Below are 24,673 nucleotides of genomic sequence, written 5' to 3'. Positions count from 1 at the left end.
CTGTGTTGTGTTGTCCTCTGTTTTTGTTGCTCAACTGGATGTTTTGGTGTATCATGCTTGTACCTTACTTTGAAAGCGATATAATTGAAGTTCCCGTAAATAACGACGTAGTATCACCTTAATATGGTTTGATTAAATTGTGAAATAGAATGTGCAAGAACAAATTATAGGAATGTTGAGAAGCAAATGCTAGAAATTTTGGAAGTATGTTATTCAGAGCATGTTTGGTTGGTTACTGAACAGGCATATGATCATGACCTGGCAATATAACAATTTAGTATTGAATTAGATAGTACAACATTTCTCCAAATTCATATTACTAGGCTGTGTCTATAATCTTGTACAGGGTTACTATATTTTGGGACGGTGGTACATGATATGTAGGAAAGACTACCAATGAAGCAAAGCATCCTTGTAACAAATTGTGTCACGCCTAAAGCCTTGTGGTGTGTCCTTAGAATTACGTAGACAACCAAACAAAACACACCCCCTTAAGATCGCCCTTTCTAGATTCCATGATCAGAAAAACAAAATTAATTATTGATGTTACTATATCACACTAGAAATTTCAATGCACGAAGAATTTTACATATACCAGAACACACAAGATCAATCATGTGAAATTACAAAGCCAAGAGTACGTGCACAAAGTGCACACGTTACAAAGACTAAAAAACTACGGCTTCGCCGCCGCCGCCGCCGCCGCGGCGAGCGGGTGGACCTTGACGACGCCGCCGCTCTTGCCGGCGTCCGGCGCCGCCGCCGCGTCGTCCTCGTCGACCAAGGTGAGCAGGCGCGTCATCTCGGCGAACCACCACCTCCGCTCGAACTCGTAGCCCAGCGCCGCCTCCAGGCCGATGTCGCCGTAGCGGCTCACGTCGACGGCGCCGCCCTTGCCGTAGCCGGCGCCGTAGCTGTAGCCGTCCCAAACCCTCGCCGCCAGGTGAAGCCCCACCTGCTCGTCCACCCACCGCCTCTTCTCCGCCTTGTCTGGGCGGCGGCGAGCCGCCGCCGGCGCCGGCGCCGACGACGACGACGGTGGCCGGAAGCAGCAGGCCAGCTTGGACAAGATCGCCATGCGATCGAGGCGAGGCGCAAGAGCGAGCTAGACTGATCGATCGATTGGCAATGGCGCCGTGTCGATCCCTCTATATGTAGCGCGCGCGCGCGGGCTCGCAATCCGAGTCGGAGAGGTAGTACGTGACGATTTGAAATCGGAGTCGGAGATTTTCTTTCCCGCGTCGTCGACTCCGAATTGAGCAACGAAGGCTAAGTACAAGTTGAATCCACAATATAAGTGAATGTCATACAGAAATACACAACTTTGCTTTTTTTTTTCTCGATTTTCCCATTGTTCGCTTTGATCAACACTAAGAAGTACTCGGATTTGGTTTGATATCTTCTTTGAGAGCCACAGGGAGTAACCTAGGCTGAGTTCGTTTCAACGGTTATGCTCAAATGTTCAGCGCTGCCGGTGCGTGAAACTGAGATAATCCACGATTAATTGAGTATTAATTATTATAAAATTTGAAAATGGACTTATTTGATTTTCTTCTAAAAGAACTATTGTATAGAAAAATTTTACACGAAACACATCGTTTTGTAATTTGAGATGGGTGATCACGGAGAATGAAATAGTAGTAGCTGTATAATCCTTCATGTTCATTTAGTCATGTCAGCTGTATAATTCACGCAACCTGAACTTGTATAATCCTGCAAAACGTAAGCAAGCAATGAACACGAAGGATTATATAGATTTGGACCGCATGTGTGCGTAATATCCTACTCCTGTATATGGAATATGGATGATCGAAATAAGCTACAATGCATGGGGTCCTAACGAGGAATGCTAGTTTCTCTGTTCATAATATCATACTCCTGTATGTGTCCTGTATGTGGAATGTTTAGATTGTGGATCATTAACCTCATCTTGATGAGTATGCAACCAACGCATGTAAGTTGATTTATTTCACCTCTGTTCGTATGGATCAGTTTCTTTTATCCAACATAATTTAGTTGTCATTGCATTCTTTGGCACAAGCATTGAAACATCATGACTTGGTTTGCCTGATTTTTACGATTTGCAACACTGCAACCATGGAAAACAATTCAATATAAACCAGCTTTCATGCTGGTAACTATTAATACCTCTGTTAGTTTGTTCTACAATTTGGTCTTGGATTCTAAATTCTGAGACTTACTAAAAAATACTCAGTTATCTCTTTAGAATAGACATATTATCTCTTTAGGGCACTACTGTGTTCTGCCTTTTCAAATTGAGCGTCTAAATAGAAGAAATTGTGCCTATGTACCTTTTCTATATATTCGATGAAATAAGTTTTGATAGCAAAAAAAAAAATATGCTTGCGGTTCTACATAAATAGCGATATGGCTGAAATGAGACATTTCTAATTCCAGATTATGCACCATTTTGATAGTGCTTTCAGTTTATCTATTTGAAAAGCTCTTAGATATGTGATTTAGTCACCCGATAAGCTTGCGACTTTGCAGTCACTGCTGATTGGTTCTTTTCATGTGTGCTTTCTCTCATCAGTCATTGTTCTTGCCGTAGTTTCCAGATAATTAGAACTTTTCAGAAAAAGAAAGCAGTGATATCCAACGTGTTTTATAACACACTACGATGTACTTCCTCCGTTTCACAATGTAAGTCATTCTAGCATTTCCCACATTCATATTAATGTTAATATGTATAGATTCATTAACATCAATATGAATGTGGGAAATGCTAGAATGACTTATATTGTGAAACGGAGGGAGTACATGCATCTTTCATTTTGTGTTTTGTGATTCTTACGACGAGTGTCCAGAGGTAGATCATTCAATCGACTTGAAATGCACTTACCTGGCAAAATATGTTCACTGCTGGGTATTTTTACTCTCATTCTCTTTCATCATTTCGTATGGGGAGGTATGGTGAAGGCGAGAAGCCTATAATGAAGTATGCCTGCTTCACCTTGTCTTTGCTGGTATATAATGGCCCATTTTTCTGATTCCTGGTTAATATCAAAGTTCTTCTCATCAAGCAAAATGATTCCCTAACCTCCACAAGCAAAATTGTTTGTAATGCCTTTAAGAAGAGAAGAAACTACCAAAATGATTCCCTAACCTTTTCCAGTGTCTATAAGCAAAATTGTTTGCAGTGCCTTTAAGACGCGCGCGAAGAAACTGTTTTGAGCATGTTGCTACATCAATAGTACAATCGTCACCTATAGATGCCTCACATAAAGTCATTGTGGCTCACAAATTTGCATCCAAAACATGAATTGAGATTCTTTTAAATTGGAAGCTCGTCACTGAGGGTTAGGATCAGGATTGTCTACTACTCCAAGTGATCTGTACAATAGATGATCAGCTCTTTTTTTTTTTTAACTTCGCAACAGGTGATAGATTCGATAACCATTGGAAATATTTAGAAACGTGTAGTTGAACTGGAAGAATATTTGTGGCATTATAGCCACCTAACCTTTTTCTTAATGAATTATTCCAATAATTTTTTATTGAGTAATCTGCCCTTATAGGAAGAAATTTGTACTCTGGCCATTTAAGCTCCTATAAAGCATGAACATTATTGCATAAGCAGGGAGACATTCTTCCAGAGTATAAGCTTCTATCCTTATTTGTGGATCCAAATAATTATGCTACCTAGTTGAAATTGTATGTTCATCGAGTGAAAACTTTCAAGCTGAAATTGTTTCGTTCGTTTTTCTCCTTTAAGATGTGTATTACATGTGCAATTTTTATTAAGGTGTTACAGTACTTGTGCTTAACTGTTCTGTTTATTCAACAGCAGCGTTACAACATACTCCATACAAATGTAATAACTCGCAGCATTTTTTATATCAATAATGGAAAATTTTAGTATTGATGTAACCACACTCATGAGGCACGCCAATGCCGCGCCCCGTAATCTAGTGCCTGTTTACCAGCCACCACAAGTAGTGATGATACAATGTTGAAAAAAGAAGTCTGCAAGTATTATAAGTTCAATACACATGGTACGTAGCACATATAATTGAGTTGTAAAGTCATCAACAACAAGCCCCTTATTACAAATATTAAGTCTTCGGACCATTGGACCTTATGTCCACAGCACAATCACAAAAATAACAGGATACATGCCACACGTACTAGTAGTATGGTCTGACAATCAGACCATATTGAGGAGATCAGAGTTAAAAGTTTTACCCAACCAAAATCTGAGCTCCAAGACTGGCCATTCACCAAGCAACTTAGTTATTGCCGGCAATAAAACTGATAGCAAACAAATTCCAATAGCTAGCCATAGTAATCGTGGGGCTAATACGGTGTATAAACCAGTTGCAAATGCCACATTAGTTGCCATGTATGCAAACCACATGAGCTTCTTAGTGAAGGACCTATAATGAAGCAAGAAATGAAGATCCTCCCACCTTGCTATGATGCAAATGAAGGCGATAGCAAGTGAGGAAAACATTGCCAATGTGTTTGCGATCAAGAATGACAAATGCAAATTTTCTTGCCAATGGGAAATCCCAAGTTTCCAGCATCGCTGCTATACCCTCCAGGTAAGGTGAAAGCAGCAACAAATGTAATTGTAGCAATGATTATTGCAACTAAAGAAGTGTTGCTCGTATATGTCTGAGTCAGTGACTTAGCATCTTTCATTGATAATTTATTTAATTTGTCCTTGGCCATCTTATGAAGAATATAAACGGACATTGCACTTTGGGGATCAACTTTGAATAAAAGCATCAACACTTCATTCTGCATATATTAAAAGAGAGGAACAAATGACTAAATGTGATTGGTGTAACATAATAGGAAAGCCTTGATATCTGTGCCTTTCGAGTATAAGTATCAGCAAAACATGAAACACCTTTGTAATTTTTCTATGGGAAAAGTGGGCTTGTAAAGTCATTTAGAACTCAACACGTGGTGCAAAGAAAAACCTATTTGTATGCACCTACAAATAGAGTGCCATGCATAGCTAATTTGTGACCATAGGTATTATGGGACACCCTTGGCTCTCAGTGAAGCCTCGAGAGCAGGAAATCATGGATCTTTGGGTGATGGGATTGGGCTTATTGAGATGCTGATAATTGCATGGCTTGGCAAATGCCCATCCAATGGCTTGGTTCGAGGACTTTTCAGGTGTCATGGGTAACCCTGTATTGGCTTTGGAAGACCTTGTCACGAACATCTCTTTATTGTCATATATCTTGCAAACACAGGCTAGATGATTGAAATAAGTTTGTGTCATGGGCTCATGGGGTAAATCCCACATCTTCTATAGGGGTTATCTAATTTGTCCAAAAAAAAAAGCATTGTCCATGGTCATGCATCAAAGTAAGGTGGTTCCTCCGGTGACGCATAGTCTTGTTTGCAAAGGTTTCGAAAAGTTATGTGTTAGGTATTAGGTAATATCTATCTATCTATTATATACTAAAAGTCCATTAAGCATCCTATAAACGTTCCGAAGCCGCCACGTGGCGCTTCTACAAGCGTTCCTAGACCGCCATGTGGCATTCTACAATCCCACCATCTATTTTCATTTAAATTGGTGGACCCATTATTTTACACCGTCGGATTAGATCTATTTAAAAAGTTTATGCTTTCTATATCCGAGCAATTTACCGGAAATACTATATACATCAAAATAATTACGTACTATGGAAATACTTACATATGTGTACGTATGAAAGTACTTACATACGTATATGAATATTTAGGTACTGTAAATTAAAAAAACAAACAAAGAACGTACGTGTGTACGATAAAAAAAAACCTAAAAAAACTGCAATTTTGTCATGATGTAATTAGGACCCAAAAACTTATATTTTCTTCGTATCATGCATGAGATGAATATGTTTAAAATGCCTCTTGCGTCTCTATATGCGACTGTGATCCTATATTTTAATTAAATTATAATGCTGAATTTTAGTTATTGGTACTAATTGGCTATACCTTAAAGTTAATTTCTACCACAAGTCCCTAGGTGGTCTGATTTTAAAACACTTTTTTTTGTTCCAAAATTCCTGTTAGAAATACAAGATACATCTTTATTTGGTTCGAAAATTCATATGCATGAAGTTTATATTACTAAACTTTGATTTCAGAAAAAAAGAAAGTGAGTTCAAATAGATCATCTTGTTTTATGTGTTTCTGTTTGTGATGTGTAGATAATAACACTCCTATTATTGAGTTGTTAGTGGCACTATAGTTACATTCGGTGGTTACTGAAAATCTGTTCTAAATATCATTGTCCAGCATCTCTATTATGTTTTCTCGATGATTCTGACATTTTGAGCTAATAAAATAAGAAATATCGCTAAGTACAGTTCTTTGAATAGTTCAGATTAAACTGGTTCTTTTGTTTAGGAACTTTTGAGATCAATCCAAATATCAGACTGGGAGCACTTGCTAATTCTAATCACATTGTCTGTTCAGTTCTCACCTGACACTACGCTTTTCTTCTTGGTTAAACTAATCTGTCCTCTACTTTTGTTCCCTTATTAGTTATTACACATGCAAGCAACTGCAGCAGCAAGAGTAAGAGCCGATTATCCGGGCAAAAGCTATAGAAGACAAGGGAGCTTGCAGGAAGACAAGAAAAAATGCTACATGAGAGGACAAGGTTTGAGAGAGCAACATTATTGGTCCCATCGTTTCGATTATTTGTGGAATAAGCCAAATGGTATATTTGCAAACGAAAAATAATTTGCGAATAAAATTTTTATATATGTGTTACTAGCGATCTAAAAATAAAGGATAAAAACTAAACTTCGATAATAAAACCCTAAAATCAGCTCCAACTTTAAGGTTGAAAATTTAAATTTTGGTTGATAAGCTAAGTATAAGTGAAAATTCAATTTTTTTTCCAGAATTCTCATAGCTTGAAGAATTGCAATGAGGGAATGAATGAGCAAGTGGAAAATGAGGTCTGTTGTTTTATGATGTTGTTAGCCTTTTCAAAATGTGATCAAACGTATCACTTAGTTACAATATCTGTCACATGTGATTCAGTTCCTTTGGCTTAATTTCAGCTGTTGTATATATGTTCATTTTCTCCAACAATCTCCCAAATATTATCTTTGCAGTGAATTGATGTATAAAAGTGATCGCTGAACTGCTGGTGTATACATAAATCTTGATGGAGGAAACAAGTCAACAACCATGAATCTAGGTTCTTGTCATTAACTACACATCTATCTATCTATCTATCTATCTATTAATTAATTTTAATTATATACTAAAAGTCTATTAAACTTCCTACAAACGCTCTCAAACCGCCACGTGGAATTTCTATAATTGCTCCTAAGCTGCCACGTGGCGCAACAAAAGAAGGCGAGGACCCACATCTGCAGCGCATGTATCTGTGGATAAAACAGATCGATCTCTACCATTAGATCTAAACAAATTCCCAAAACAAAAGAAATTCTGAAATCCCCTCCGAGACCCCACACATACACATGCGACATTGCGACATACGGACGCCGCTTTTATTCTCCAGCTTTTTTTTCCTACGGTAATTAAAAGATACCCCTATTTGGTAACAAAGTTTTGATCTAACAAAAAAAAAACCGAAATCCTTTCCATGGGCTCCCGCATGCATGTACGCATGCATGCCTTTTCTTCCCTGCTTTTTTTTTTCTATTGCAGTTAAAAAATATTTACTGCACTTTTATTTATGGTAAAAGAATTTCTGCATGTTCCATATTGATGTCTCACACACAAATTGTTCTTCGTGGGTTTTATAAACAAATAAGCAAAGTTTAAATGATTATAAATTATATACCCAATATATGATCGGTTTAAACCATTGTATATTTTAAGCAAATTAATAATTTATGATTCATTCATATTGACTATTTTCAATGCTAAAAATTTATTACATGTTGGAACCACCTATCATCTTGAGGCCTCAACCGAGTTAAAGGAAATCTTAAAAATCTCATTGAAATCAAATGCCAAACCTTAATTATTTTTGTCACTTACGGTTAGACATCTAATAGGTTTTTTACGAACATAATTATTTTATCTCTAAATGTGTGGGGGAAACTATAACCTATACGCATGGATCATCATGCTTTTATAAATAAGCAATCATAAAATGATCATAGCATCTAATACAATACGTGAAGTCTCTAATAATTAGAGGGGAAAAATCTTAGAATGATCTCATTTTTTTTACATCATAACGTGTTCCTTATCAGGAGCCTATTTTTCATAGACAACAAATTTAAAATACAATTATGGACATTTGGCATCATGATGGGTCGTAGGAAGCACGTGTGTTTCAAGAAGGGATTATGGTAGTGAAACAGCTATGTGGTGCCATTAGTGATCACTTAAATTTTTGTATATACCATACGATACTTCAGAATATGAATATGTGATAGGAGATTCCGGTTTGGTTTTAATTTATTACTACCTCAGTTCTCAAACAGATGCAGCTAAACCTCGGAATATTAAATCATTAGCAAATAAAAAATAGGGTTTGATATGGAAAAAATGATATTAACAGAATGTTACTACCTCCGTTCTCATATATGTGTTATCCTAGAAAGCGTGCAGTAAAATATCAAAATCTTCATTAATAAAAATATATTATGCTTATATGGAAAAATAATATTGATAATTTTTTTATGAAAAATGCTTTTATACAGTTATATTTTTATTGTTTTTGAAATATATAGCTAAAAAATAAATGATGTAATTAATAATGGAACATGTATATTGGAGACTATTGTTGTCCAAAACAGAGAACAGAGAAAGTAAAAGACAGTTCATATAATATTTTTGGCTCAATTTTGGTGGTAGGGTTAGGACGTCTTTAGCCTCTACTGAGTTGTACACTCAACACAATTTTGTTTTCTTCCCAAATTTTAGAGATCAAAAGCATTTCAAGGATGATTGATATAACATAAATCTCCAATATTCCATACGAGATGGAAAGGAAAACTGGAATTTCAATAAAAATTGGGCTAAACTTAAACAAATTTTGTTGAATCCAAAGGCCGATATAAATTGCAGAAATAGAAAAAAACACTTCTGCAGGAACAATGTAATTGGAATATGTGATTTTTGTAAAGAAAATCTTACAAAATATTGTATTTCAAATATTTTTGGTTAAATTTCAACAACTCTTCTAAAAGAACTATGTGGATTTCTTAAAGTATAGATGTCCAAAACGAAGATTTGCTAAGTATTCCAATAAAAACACATATTGTAAAAATATTAGTTCATAGGAGTTAACTCTATTGTTGTGGCACAATATTTTCCTATAATTCAAGATTTCACGGTTTTAAGTAATTTTAGTTTAGAATTTATATGTTGCGAGGGTAATTAGAAGAAAATCATAACCAACATTCAAAATAGTCACAAATGATTTATTGGGAAAAAGGTTGATAACGGAATACAAATGTTTTAGAAAAAATGACTCATATTTTTCAAGCAACATTAAATAAAATGCTCGCGCATATGCGCGGGCTTGCTTCCTAGTTACCTTTAAAGAAAAATCTTCGGTGTGGGTTCCAAACTGACAGTAGTTTCAACAAATATATATAAAGAGTGAATTTCAGAAAACCCCATGTTTTGAGGCCAATGTAACACATAACTACATGTTCTATTTATTTTCTCATATAACCCAGTGCATTCAATCCAATTAACACAGTACCATAGGTTTAAGTGTGGGAAAGTGTTACAATGGCAAGTGACATGGCAGACCTACTCCACATCAGCTGGCCCCACCTGCCAGATCAATGCGTGGGCTATTTAGGGCGGGATCATGCGGAAGAACAGAACTGCACGTTCCCTGTTGCCACGCACACACGGCCGGCGACGGCATTCCCCAACCATCTCTCGCATGATGGCCTCCGGTGATGATCGTGCTATTGACCTAGCTGGAGGAAGAGTAGAGGAAGAGAACTCGTTGGCTACCAAGATTAGGGAGATGGATAGAATCAACAATATTCCTAGCAGTTAACATCCATCCATTTTCTTAAGATGATCATCTGAATCGACTCCAAAGTATGCTGGTTGGTGATTCGCAAGGACACACTGCTTCATAGTTGATGAGGAATTAAATCTAGCTTTTTGATCATGTTTGTCTTGTCAAGAAATTAGGGCTAATAAAATGTGAAGAACATGTGAAGAACTCAGGTTTTATATACCATTCTCTGGCATACAGGTGCATTCTCACAAAGCGACCATCCTATTTTTCCCAAGCAGTCACTTAAGCAAGAACGATCAACAGTACAAGTATCATAACATTGGACACCAACAAAATTTGTTGTTTTATCTGTAGTGATAGCGCCATCCTTTCAAATTGATCGCTCCTTTTCGTCTCCACTCTCCAGAGCCTGCAACATGGTGATGTCCTTGTTCCTCTCTCCGTCAGCTATCATCCTCTCCTTGTGCAGTTCATACCATTGATTCACTTAAGCTTCATTTCGATTTCTTGCACAGTCAACAGCGTGTCGTTCAATCTCAATTGTGTTGAGATCTCTTGCAGCCACTGCCCACAAAATCACATTCATCGTCATCCTGCAACAAGAAAAAAAATGCCAACTGAAACATAAATAAGAAAAACTAGTGAGAAAGAAATTGAGTCAGCAATCCAACTCATATGGGGCACCCAATGGATTGTCTCCCAGCATCTGAACCTTCCCAGGCCATCCTTCTCACTGGCTCAACATAATTGAAATATCATGCAATTTTATTTTGCATTGACAAAAATCGCAAATTCCCAAGTTACTGAAACCCTACAAACATAAATTGATTAAAATTGCAGAAAAGCAGAGTTGGAGATGCTTGCCTTTGCCTGTGCACGACGACCTGCCCCTCTGAACTTGTAAGAGGACGATTTGGTGGAACACTGCCGCAGTGAGCATGAGGAAGACGAGGGGTGCATCGTCGCGTGCGTGGGAACAGAGGATGGGTGCTTCCGTTCTCCCGCGTGATCCCGCCCTAAATAGCCCACGCATTGATCTGGCGGGTGGGGCTAGCTGATATGGAGCAGGTCTGCCATGTCACTTGCCATTGTTGCACTTTCCCACACTTAAACCTGTGGTATTGTGTTAATTGGATTGATTGCACTGGGTTATGTGAGAAAATAAATAGAACCTGTGGTTATGTGTTACATTGGCCTCAAAACATGGGTTTTTTTGAAATTTACTCATATATAAATGATGTGGGAAGTTATAAATCCTACTCCAAATTGCTATTATTTAACCATGACAACTTGATTTTAAGCAAATTTAAGAACAGAGAATACTGCAAAACAATCTACTCAAATTTGTGATGTACGACCATTTTAAAATTTTATTTGCAGGTTGAAATGACCTATTGCTACTGTAACGCCCCAGGTAGCCACGTACCTAGAGTGCCACACTAAAAAAACATTCAAAACCACTAACTCCCGAAATTATTAGAAATTTCGGCAGAGTCTCTCCTAAAAATACGGACATCCACGACACGTAGTTATAAGATAGATCAATAAAGAATTAACCAACCATTGCTAACCATCCTAGCTCCATAAATTCCACGTGAAAATAAAGACTAGAACTTTAAATGACCGTTACAAGTTCTACGCAAAACTTATGCTAAACAGAAACATAGTCTAAAACTAAATTTCAATAGTGTGCAATAATAATGTGTAGTTCAAGAGTGCTACTCCTGTCCCATGCCGATCAATATCATTAGGTACCTAAAAACCAAATTAAACACAAGAGTGAGTAAAGAATACTCAGCGAGTACAATATTGAACTAGTAAAACATACACAGGTTTAATGCAATAAGAAAACCAATATGAAACATTTGACTTCCTTTAATTTAAAACGAAAGAGGCAAAAAGTAGTAGTTCTCTCCGGGCAGGTGTGAATATCCTCTTAGCATTACCGGTAAGCCGAGCAAGCGTGATCATCGCTTCTCAAGGATCATGAATAAAGATCCAAATTGCACTCCCATGACTACGCATGGTACTTGAATAATGTAAACAAAAATTTCCGGAAGAATGAAACATGAATAACGTCGTGAACTTGAACATGAAGTGAAATATGAATATGTAGCATAATACCAAAACCACATAATTGATAATACGAAGCTTCGAATAATAATTGGGTAAATGAAACCAACAAAGCAACACGGTTTATCCATCACACAAGTCCATCTTGTACTTGCCTTAACTTCTTCGATAATCCAACTCAACTCCTCCAACGTTGGAACCCTCCACACCTGTGGAGAAAAACTACGCATAAACCACTATATCTAATGATAGTTACAAGGGACATTTACTAAAATCGAAACCTAGAATATATAAAAAATTTTACCGATTTATATTAAATAACCTATAGCTGTTCCCTTACTGTTTTATGCGTAACTCACAAACCGTCTAACGAAATCTATCAAATAATATAACTTCGGACATCTATACAAAATTGTCTACAACTTTCATGTTGGGCGAAAATTCCGATTATGCCTCTGCAAATCCCAGATTAAGGAAAACGAATTGCTGTCCTGATTTCCGGATCCGGTCAGCAGTACTGTTTCTGTTGTTTCTCCTAAACCATTTATCGGAATCAAGGGAAACCAGCGGCGTTAGAAAGATATCGACAATGGCTACAAACTTTATTTAGAACAACTAACCTGAATCCCGACGGTTTAATATCAGATTTGAAAATACGGTTTCAGCCTATAATCAATAACCTCGAAAATTGCACAAACGACTATCGAATAAATTTCTATTTGAATCAAATACTTCTAGAGAGTAGCCAAAAGTACCGCTGCAGTGTGGATACTAGAATCTGAGAACAAACCTGCTAGTTGCAAAATCACCGAAATCCCCAAATTCCTTCTTCCTCCTGCTCTCCTGCGCCCTTCTCCTCCCTAACAGCAGCAGTCAGCAGCAGTCGTCATCAGCAGAAGCAGTCAGCACCAGCAGCGATATGAAGAGACCAGATCGCAGCACATCAAGGCATCAAGCCATGCATTAGCAGCAGCGGCAATTAAAAGATCGGATCGGCAGCAGCAACAACAGGAATTTGGCAGCAGTAGCTCAGCAAGAGGCAGCCGAGCAGGGAATCGATTGGCGGCGGCGGACGACGACGGCTGTGGCGACGCCGTCACCAGCAGCGGCGGTGCAGAGGCAGGGTTGGGGAGGACGACGGGCTAGGGCTAGCTGCTGGTGTCCTTTTCTTCTTGTTTTTTTTTTCGTTGGTTAAATAGAGAGCCGAGAGCCTAATCAATATCGAACGACCCATATTAATTTGATCACCTGGATTTCGTTCGGACTCCGATTACAATAAATTTATAGTCTATTTTGCACTACTCGGCGAGCTCTACGCATTCACGGTTCCTGATTGCCTATTCGAATAACAGTTTAAAAGTTAAAATTTTGCGCGTTTGTTCTAATATTCTCCGAAATATACTAATTCGAAATTCGGGGTATTACAGCTACCCCATGAAGTCACGAGCCTCCATAATTTATTAGCTTGAATATCAGATACTGGAATTGAAAAATTACCAGAAAATTTCGTTTAATGGTCAATATAGGGAGTTCTTAAATGGGTATCATAGTAGTGCAAAGCACGACTACATGGCTAGTATTTCTCGAATGGGTCTAACGAATTAACTGACGAAATAGGGTGGTATCTAAGCCTTGGTGGTTCCAAAAGGTTGATTAATGATAATTTAACTAATGACTAGGAAATTTTAACGAAACAGATTTTCTTCTAAAATTTCCTTTTGAAACTTTGCTAAAACTCTTACGAGGCTTGCTATAGCTGAAGTAATTGCATTTTCCATCATGTCTTTCACTAAACCTCCTTTCAACTATATAAAACCAAATATATGTTCCTATCAGCCAAACACGTTAACAATAACAAGAAGAGAAAATTCCATGTGTACCCCTGAAAGTTCGCTCAATCCCTTCTATACCCCTGAGATTTTCTCATTCCCTTCCATACCCCTAAATTTCAGTTTGGATCTTTTCTATACCCCTTCCATCAGTTGACCGTTAAATTCATATCATAAAGTCCATTTTAACATTTGGTATAAAAAAATATAAATTTATGAATTATATTGATGGAGTTTATAAATTTATTGTATAAGTTTATTTTGTGAGATATTACTTAACAAAAATAATTTTTATCTCGCATAACAAGATTTATCTTATAAAAAATTTTGTACTACTATAACAAAATATGCTATATATACAGTTTTTAATGGTAATTTTTTTTGTTTTATCTAAAATAAATTTTGTCATAGATAAAAATTATTTTTGTTTTCCCTTCACGAGGTAAAACTAAAATATTACTTTTGTTAAAAATATCTCACAAAATAAACTCATAAATGTAATAGTCGCATACAATAAATTTACACACCCCATCAATATACTTCATAAATTTATATTTTTTTTATACCAAAGGGTTGTCATAGATAAAAATTATTTTTGTTTTCTCTTCGCGAGGCAAAACTAAAATATTACATTTGTTAGATAATATCTCACAAAATAAACTCATACATATAATAGTCGCATACAATAAATTTATACACTTCATCAATATACTTCATAAATTTATATTTTCTTGATAGTAAAGGGCAAAATGGACTTTATGATAGAAATTTAACGGTCAACTAATGAAGGGGTATAGAAGGGATCCAATTTGAAATTTAGAGGTATGAAAGGGAATAAGCAAATCTCAGGGGCATAGAAGGGATTGGGTGAAGTTTCAAGAGTACACAGGAAATTTTCTCTAACAGGAAGGTAAACAATAGTTCATTAAAATGGACTTGATGTACGTACAAGCAAGGTTTAGTTTGGATGAACGCAGTTTATGTTTCACTCATAATCCCAAAATTAGGAACATAATATCAACATCTAAGCATCACAACACGTTACATGTGCATATTGCTTTGAGAACTAAAGAGAACAGAAAATATCCAGCACCAAACATGTCAAACTAGCTAGGAATGCCAATATCTACCCATGCCTACCTCCCTCGGTGTGCCCACGGGCATGCCTGTTTACCAGCCACCACAAGTAGTGAGACAATGTTGAAAAAAGAAGTCTGCAAGCATTATAAGTTCAATACACATGTACGTAGCATATATAATTGAGTTGTAAAGTCATCAACAACAAGCCCCTAATTACAAATATTAAGTCTTCGGACCATTGGACCTTACATCCACAACACATCACAAATATAACAGGATGCCACACTAGTGGTATGGTCTGACAATCAGACCATATCAAGGAGATCAGAGTTATAAGTTTTACCCAACCGAAATCTGAGCTTCAAGACTGGCCATTCACCAATAACCTTAGTTATTGCCGGCAATAAAACTGATAGCAAACAAATTCCAATAGCCAGCCATAGCAATCGTGGGGCTAATACGGTGTATAAACCAGTTGCAAATGCCACAGTAGTTGCCATGTATGCAAACCACATGAGCTTCTTAGTGAAGGACCTATAATGAAGCAAGAACTGAAGATCCTCCCACCTTGCTATGATGCAAATGAAGGCGACAACAAGTGAGGAACACATTGCCAATGTGTCTGCAATCAAGAATGACTGAAATACGAATTTTCTTGCCATGATGGGAAATCCCAAGTTTCCAGCATCGCTGCTATACCCTCCAGGTAAGGTGAATGCAGCAGCAAATGTAATTGTAGCAATCAGTATTGCAACTAAAGAAGTGTTGCTTGTATATGTCTGAGTTAGTGACTTAGCATCTTTCATTGATGATTTATTTAATTTGTCCTTGGCATCCTTATGAAGATTATAAATGGATGTTGCGTTTTGGGGATCAGCTTCCAACATAAGCATTGACACTTCATTCTGCATTGATTAAAAGAGAGGTACAAATGACTAAATGTGATTGGTATAACATAATAAAAAGCCTTGATATCCTACCTTTCGGGTATAAGTATTAGCAAAACATGAAACACCTTTGTAATTTTTCTTTGGGAAAAGTGAGCTTGTAAAGTCGTTTAGAACTCAACACGTGGTGCAAAGAAAAACCTATTTATATGCACCTACAAATAGCGCACTATGCATAGCTAATTTGCGACCATAGGTATTATGGGACACCTTTGCGACCATAGGTATTATGGGACACCTTTGGCTCTTAGTAAAGCCTCGAGAGCCGAAAATCATGAATCTTTGGGTGATGGGATTGGGCTTATTGGGATGCTGTTAGCATGGCTTGGCCAATGCCCGTCCAATGGCTTGGTCGGAGGACTTTTCAGGTGTCATGGGTAACCCCTGTATTGGCTTTAGAAGACCTTGTCACGAACGTCTCTTTATTGTCGTATATCTTGCAAACACGGGTTACATGATTGAAATAAGTTAGTGTCATGGGGTACATCCCATATCCTCTATAGGGGTTATCTAATTTAACCAAACAACCATCGCCCATGGTCATGCATGAAAGTAAGGTGGTTCCTCCTGTGATGCATAGTCTTGTTTGCAAAGGTTTTGAAAAGTTATGTGTTAGGTAATATTTATAGAAATAGCTTATGGCTTAGATCGATAACTTGATAGTCAAATACATGTACGTGCAACTTGACATATCTGTGGGCACCATAGATGGGCTTCCTGATGGAAATGTTGTGTTGCCATGCCTGACGGTGGTGGACTTTTGGAGCATGTTAAACTGATGCAGCTCTGGGAGACTGGGAGCCAGTAATTCTAGTAGGATCTTTTTTTTTTTTTGCGGGGAATTCTAGTAGGATCTAGAAGCGTAACAACGAACAAATGACTCTAAATACGACTTAGGTTAATACGTGAGTTGTTGCAATACAACTTAGAATATGTCGATATGAAAAGTTGACAGAGCACGTACACATATAGCAGTTTCAAAATCATTTCAAATAATAGATTTGCAGAACAATATAATCTCTCTTAAAATTAAGCTTGTATAATATGCACTGTTCCATAGCTTGTTTAGTACAAAAGTAGTCAATCTACATCTCATCAAAATCCAGGATGGTCAACAGAATCCAGGAACGTGAAAAAAGAACAAAGGAAAACTAGAGTTTTATCTTAGCCCCGTGCTGTTGGATGTGGTTTTGGGTGTGAGATGTGCAGATTCTATTAGCCAATGTTCGGTAGAGGTTATGAGCTGAGCTAATCAGCTAGTGAAACAAGGCAGGTTATTAATGCATGATTAATTAATTAAGTATTACAAATCTGAAAAAAAGATTTAGTGTTTTTTGAAAAAAAAAACTTCTATAAAGAAAGCCTTTTAAAAATCAGTAGCAGTTCAGCAAAATGTGTTTATTGAAAATGGTAAAGTAGTTCAGCTTACAAGCCAAAACAAATAGTGACTTGTATGCATACATACACGCACATGTACAAATGGTGACTTATATGCATACATACACGCACATGTGCAGTTATGCTTACTGAGAATTCCTTGTATACGCCAAGTCGACCATTAGATCTTTTTACTTGTACATAAGTGCCAGCTAAAAAGAATAATTGATAACAAATTTAGAAACAGAAAATTGAATTTTGATTATATTCGGAACAAATTTAAAGGGTAATTTCTTTTTTTTTCCTCTCCGATGGATATCTCTTTAAATTTGCTTCAAGTTGATAAAAAATATATTTTGGTTTATAAGGGAGGAAAATAGAAAAAAATGGTGATTTGTATAATCTCTCTCTATGAAACTTGAGCAAATTTGGTTGCAATTATTTGAAAATTTTATATTTTGGTCTTCAAAATTAGTCAAACAATTTTGTCCCTTAAAATTTTTTATAAGTGAAAATTTCAATTTCATATATAATTAGGAGTTTGTAGGAAGCTAGCACTTGCGGCGATAAAAACATGATGGTCTAAGTTATAGGTTATATATGGTAAATTAATGGAATAGGTGTAGAAGAGATAAAAATTCGGTGGTACATACAGTGGATATGGCAAACTCGAGGGCATAAAACGAATTTTATGTAAGAACTCGACAGGAGAAGAGAAGCATACGAAAATGTCTCTACTAACTATGCACTCATCAACAAGGAAAAACAAAATTTAGTACGCAAAAAGGGGTGGTGGATTATATTAACTAGGAAGAAAGCCCGCGCAGATGCGCGGGAATCTTGTTAATTGTTTTTGTAAAAAGAATATGAAAAAAGTCACCGTTACCATTTCTACTTAAATGATTGGAACATTTCTCAAATTTAAATAAAAACACTTTCACCAAGTAACATATAGATCACTACTACTAATTATGTTTTAAAAGCTAATATAGATGAAACTGCATATGCACCAATAAAATAAGCATAATACATCATTAATACACTATAATATCTACTACCTGGGTTTCATGTCTCACTTATTTCTAAATTCACATATAAATATGGTAAAAATACCGTTACTTCTATCCATTAATGGGATAGCGCAATTAAAATTAAACATAAATGCTACTCTAATGGATAAAACCAATCGTAGCTGCTAAGACTTTCTTTCTCCGTTGCCTTGAAATATGGGTCATGCATTGATATAGCCGTGTTCCTCAAGATCAGCTTGGAGCACAATTTTAATCTCTAATTCATGATCGCATGCTCATGAAGTATTGCATGGAAAAGTACGAAGTTGAGTACAATTAGTCAGTGGCGGACCCAGGATTTTGCTAAGCCCGGGGCCAAATCTTATTGCCACCGCACACAATGATACAATAATAGATGCTACATTGCTAGTTTGCTACTAATACTAATGCACGATCAAAATGTATGGTACAAATTTAGTTGCGGTGCGAAAAAGAAGTACAAATACATTTTCAAATACCTTGCTACGTGTTATCTTCCTCGGAGTCTATATCATCCTCATTGAATTCTTCAATTGTAGCTCCAGATCTTGATCCTATTGGAAAAAGAATCACATATTACATCCATGGATTGAGAAAATGAGAATCAAAGTTAACAGTACACAAATTTCAGAACAAGAATAAGACATACCACTAGGGAGAGGTAGCTTCATCTTTCTGGTTCTCAATTCTTGAAAATGAGTTAATATCTTATCATTATCAATGCTTGCAAATATGTCTCTCTCAATATAGCAGACCACGCGATGATTGAGCCATTCATCAGCCATTTTATTCCGCAACTCAGTTTTGATGATATTCATAGCTGAAAAAGCCCTTTCAACTGTTGCTGTTGCCACCGGCAAAATCAAAGCCAATTCAATGAGCCGATAAACCAAAGGAAAAACTGTATGTCTATCACTCTGAACCATCTTCATTGCAAGATTACCAAGGTCACTGCAACTTAGGAAATGTGGGTCTGCTCTCACATCAGCTATAAATGTCTCAAGTTGGTCCTTTAGGACTATGCAATCATATGGAGAGAAGTCGGCAGCATACATTCTAGCAAGCTCAATTAACTTATCTTCATCAAAATTGGCAAAAGAATTCCTAGGATCAAGACAAGCAATGCATCTCAATAACTGGGTAGATCTCTCAGCAAACCGATTGTTTAACTCCACAATAAGCTGGTCATGTACCACATTAAAGATTTCATTATTGAAATGATGTTGGTAAGTTATCAATTGACCTCCACGACCCCTTGAACGACCCCTAGTAGTAGTTGTATCTGACATATCTGGCACAATGATGTTATACTTGAGACAAAATGTCTTTGTCTCTTCAAAGAGTTCTTGCCAACCATGCTGCCTTATGTGGTTAATTTTTTGCAATGTGGTCCCAATCAATCCTATAGCACGAATAATATTTTGGTCTTTCTTTTGCAAGCATTGTGACAGATCATTAGTTTTACCCAATAGTCTAATCATTAGGTGCATGATAAGCACAAATTCAAAGCTCTCCATCTGTTTTAGCAAACCTGTAGCAGTTGTTTTTGTAGTGGGGTTATCCTCACATATATTTTCTAATACCTCTAGGACTGCTTTCCACATGTGCTGCAAACGACACAAGGTTTTGTGATGTGAACCCCACCGAGTATCCCCAGGTCTTGCAAGGTTAGTTGCTTGGTTTTTCCCTCTTCCTGAAAATATCTCCCCAGTCTCTAAACTACTCACAAGATTATCATGGTGTTCTTGGGCCAGCTGATCATGTCTCTTACAAGAACCATTGACAGTGTTAACAATCATGGGGGTATAGTTAAAGAAATCTGAGACAGGAGAACAACATTTTGCAACAGACACAACCACTAGCTGCAACTGATGGGCAAAACAATGAATATAAAAGGCATAGGGGTTTTCATCCAATACCCGTCTTTGCAGCCCATGAAATTCACCTCTCATGTTTGATGCGCCATCATATCCTTGCCCTCTCACTTTATGCATAGATAAACCATGACTAACAATCATGGCATCCAAAGCTATTTTCAGTGCAACTGATGTTGTATCAGGAACATGTTCAACCCCAAGAAATCTCTCAATCACCTGCCCTTTGCTGTTGATGTACCTATGTGACATAACATAGAATAATACCATTGTTAATATGGTCAGTTTCAAAATATAAGAACAAGGAAAATGCAAAAGACAGCAACTAACCTCAAAATAACAGCCATTTGCTCTTTAATAGATGCATCTCGAGACTCATCAACAAGAATGGCGAAATTTCTCTCACCAATATCCTTTAGAATGGCTTTAGTTGTCTTATTTGCACAAGCCTTGCACAAATGCTTTTGTATTTTTGGTGAAGTCAATAGATGATTCCCAGGAGAATTTCCAAGTAATTTTTGGGCATCTTTATCCTTCTCCTTGTACCATTCTATCATCTCTAGAAAGTTCCCCTTATTGCTAGATCCATGAGATTCATCATGACCACGAAAAGCAAGTGCTTGCAATAAAAGAAATCTCACAACACCCAATATCATAGTTATACGACCATAATATTGTTGCTCTAACTTCTTAGATCCACTATCCATCTTATATGATACACTTTGCCTTTGATTTTTGAAATCCTCACAATGTTTTCTAGCTCTATTATGAAAACTATCTACTTTACCAACATGTTCATTAAAAGATCCAGTTGCATGTTTCCAATTAGTAAAGCCCTTACTTGTGAAAGCATCAACACCAAAATTATCAGGTCTTGGTTGCTTGAAAAGATAACAATAAAAACAGAATGCTGCATCTTTGGCAATACTATACTCCAACCAATTATGCATTTTGAACCACGAGTCATGAAAGCTTCTTTGTCGATTTCCCATTAACTTCTGTGGATATTTATGACCAATTGGTTGGCATGGACCTCTTGACAAGTATTCCCTTCTAACAGCATCTCTAATGTCTATATGAAATTGCTCAATTGGTTTTCTAAGCCCAGGATCAGCAACTATGTCAGCCGGATTAAGCTCAACTGTCTCTGAATTGTGAGGTTCTTGTTCTGGTTGTGGAATATTACTCCCCACTGTCTCAACAATACTAGGGGCTGCCTCACAAGTACTAGGGGCATGTTGAACTTGAATGTTACTAGCTCTAGCTCCAGTTTCTCCTATGGCTGCCTCAACAACAGCTGCTGCTTGCTGAGTATTACTACCTCCGGTTCCCGCTGTTTGTGGAGGGATTTGGGTCTGAATTGGATTGGGGTGTTGCTGGGGCATAAAAAGATTTCAATGTAGTCCTAGGCCTCTTCATCTTCTGATCTCTATTGCAAGTTAAATAAATTGATTGGAATCAATAGATCTATAGACACTGCAGTATTTTAGGCACTTAGCCACTTAGGCATTTGAGAAAAGAAGTAAAGAACAAATTAACAGAAGAAAATAGAGATGGAAAACTTACCCCCGTACTTGCTGCTCTGCTCATGAGCACAAAGCCGCGCCTTGGCCCTTGGCCCTTGGGGGTTGTCGGCTCGTTGCCGACCGCCGGTCCCAGTGATGGCGCACTGGTGCTGTCCGCCTGTCCGCCAGGGAGCCGGATGAGGAGAGGAGTTGAGGCTGAGGAGTAAGGAGGCAGCAAGGCAGAGGCAGGTAGGGAGCGACCGAGCGAGCCGAGGAGACGGCGTGCCAGGCGGGCGGCGGCGCCGGCGTGCTGTCGTGCTGGGTAGGACCGTAGGAGCGAGCCTCGAGCAAGAAGGCGTCGCGCCACGCCGCCGCTCTCCCATCTCTGTCTCTCGCTTCTAAGGAACTGAGGAGGGGAGTTAGGGTTAGGTTGATTTAGTGGGCCTTGGGCCAAAATTTCAGAGGTATATCTAGGTGGGGGGTCCATTACTACACGGCCCACGACCTGGTCCGCGGCCCAGGTTGCCCCAGGCCTGGGTCCACCCCTGAGAGACGCTAAAACTTTACTGATCTGAATTCAGAACGTGACACACCTAAAGGAGCAGGACTCTCACATATCAGTTGGATTTTATGTAGCAGACGATAGCCTAGAAAACTTTGAGCTGAAATGAGCATTTCAGGTAGTGAATTGCAACCTGCACTATTGAAGTATTGAGACTAAGGAATGTTGACCTGTTTCACATGGTTAGTTAGCAAACTTACAGCAGCAAGTTTAAAATGTGACAAACTAAAGGAAAATGGTATAAGATGGAAATGTCAGATAAGATATGAACAAATAATATTTCAATGGAAGGTAGCGTCTAGTGAGACACATACTTATGTGAACCTAATTAATGGTCCGTAAACATATGATGTATAAAATGAGCATTATAAAAGCAAACAGAGTCTGCATTAGTTAAACAGATCGAGATTATGGTTGGAACAACAGATACCTATTAGTGTTATCTTACATTTGAACCCAATATCTTGGAAGCAAGGCAGTAACATGAGCTATATATGCACAGCAGAGAGACAATTAAGAAGGATTTGAGCAAATTTCCATAGAGCAGAAAATGATTCACTCGTTGCAACAATTTGTCTCAAGGACATGAATATAAGAATGTTAGATCTCTATCATACCTTGGGTACAATCTGGTCAGAAATCTGCATACTATAAAGACATTTGCCCACTTAAATTAAATAAATACCTTCAGATATTAGGAGAAAAACAATTGTGTATGCAGAAGTATAAAATTGTGCTAAAAGCAGCAAATACCACCCATAAGAACGTACCAGCAAATCGCATCATATCATCAACCAAAAATATTGTTCTTCTTACCACTTTCTTACCGGATAACTGAAACATTTGGTCCACATCTAAGATCAGATATGCCATAGGCCAGGCCTGGTGACTACATGGTGCAGTACTTTACAAAATAATATCATTGATCTTGCATTGGCCACCGATGAGCAAGAAGAAAAAGGCAAGATTGGGATCCATGGTGCATGGTGATGCCGCAGACGAACATTGGAGAGAGAGAGGTAAGGACTCAAGGTCCTTGAAGTACTCCATTATCATGTCTTGGCAATAAATCTGATGATAGAGGTCAGAGAAGAGTGGCATCGAGTGAGGGGGGTTAAAAGAAGATAAAGTGCAGGAGCGTCGAGTTGAATGCTCCTTCCATTTGTAGAAGTGGAGGAGGCAGGGCATGCGCCATCAGTTTCACGCGAGGGAGATGGAATGGGGAAGGTGAAACGAATTAGCGAAAGATTGGGTGGAAGCGAGGAAGGGAAACAGCCCTGACGGTCAGGGGGAGGGTGGGTGGGTGGGGAGGGGGGGTGGGTCAGGGGGAGGGATGGGGGAAGCGCGACGCGGCGACGATGCTGGGCCCGCGGCTGGCTCGCGCTAGGAATGAGAGGAGACGCGATCGTGGCCGGCTAGCGGGCCCACGCTGGCGCGCGTGATGGGGGAGACCAGGAGAGGAAGCGAGGGTGTCGGCGGAGGGCCGCGTCTGGCACACGCGCGATGGGGAGAGGAAGCAGCGCGCGATGGAGGAGGCGAAGCGGGACGCGGCGTGGATGCGGTGGAGGGGCGGCGGCGCGAGATGCGGGAGAGGAGCGATGCGCGCGTGGGGCCGGCGAAGCCGAGATGCGGGAGAGGAGAGGAGGGGAGCGATGCGGGGAGGGGAGGGGAGCGATGCGGGATGCGCGTGGGGCCGGCGCCGCAGCGAGATGCGGGAGGGGAGAGGAGAGGAGCGATGCGGAGGAAGGGCTCGATGCGAATCTAACGGTGGGGACAAAAAGGGGTGACGTGGAAGCACCAGGAAGCAGAGAATTGTAGTAGTGGGGATGATTTGTATAGGTATATAGGATTTGTTTGAGATTAAGATTCTCAAAGCATTTTTTGGATATTTTCAGAACTATTTGATTGGTATTTAAGAAGTAGGCAGCATACATGATACATAGATATGAAAAAAAATATCAACAATATTTCCAGCCAATGATTTTGCTACAATCCATCAATAGATTTATGGTCACATATTTTTGTCTTTGCCATGATTTTGAACAATGAAGTAACATGCTAATAAACTACTCATGTCATATTTTCTTATACTTAAGGAATTTCACTATGTCAGGCATAATTGATAGATATATGCCATAAACTTGATTGACGTGACTATAAGTGTACTCCAATGGATTAGTTAGTATATATAAATTTGGGAAAAATAAATGCATTCTTCAAATTAGTAAAATTGCCTCATGTCACTATGAACAATAGGAGTGGAAAACAAACTAAACGCTAAATTATATATATTTGTCAAAATATAAACAATAATATGGTGTTCTCGATATTATCAAGGTGCTATGTATCTTTAGCTATAATTTTTTTAAGTATCATGAAATGATTAACCTCACTCATTTTCAAAAGAGAGTATTTTATCTAAATG

The 24,673-nt window shown here is 38.2% G+C and overlaps 1 protein-coding gene and 1 long non-coding RNA gene across 2 annotated transcripts; both read right to left on the bottom strand.

Annotated features, from left to right (window-relative positions):
• Positions 1-10,149: 10,149 nt before the first annotated feature.
• Positions 10,150-13,179, bottom strand: LOC112936840 (uncharacterized). The gene is made up of 5 exons (XR_003239245.2): positions 12,816-13,179; positions 12,181-12,234; positions 10,817-11,707; positions 10,624-10,685; positions 10,150-10,545 (listed from the first exon to the last, which is right to left on the bottom strand). It is a non-coding gene; the product is annotated as an uncharacterized lncRNA (long non-coding RNA).
• Positions 13,180-15,077: 1,898 nt separating this feature from the next.
• On the bottom strand, positions 15,078-24,019 carry LOC107276958 (uncharacterized). Its single transcript, XM_066305220.1, has 5 exons — positions 21,748-24,019; positions 20,512-21,610; positions 18,957-20,422; positions 18,787-18,861; positions 15,078-15,839 (listed from the first exon to the last, which is right to left on the bottom strand). Exons 2-4 carry the CDS (start codon positions 21,564-21,566, stop codon positions 18,791-18,793), a joined length of 2,592 nt encoding a protein of 863 aa, XP_066161317.1. The 5' UTR covers positions 21,567-21,610; positions 21,748-24,019; the 3' UTR covers positions 15,078-15,839; positions 18,787-18,790.
• Positions 24,020-24,673: the final 654 nt, after the last annotated feature.

The sequence above is a fragment of the Oryza sativa genome, chromosome 11, assembly GCF_034140825.1.
Source record: "Oryza sativa Japonica Group chromosome 11, ASM3414082v1".
Taxonomy (NCBI): Eukaryota; Viridiplantae; Streptophyta; class Magnoliopsida; order Poales; family Poaceae; genus Oryza; species Oryza sativa.
The sequence above is the reverse complement of the archived record's forward strand: the minus strand, read 5'-3'. Positions and strand labels throughout refer to the sequence as shown.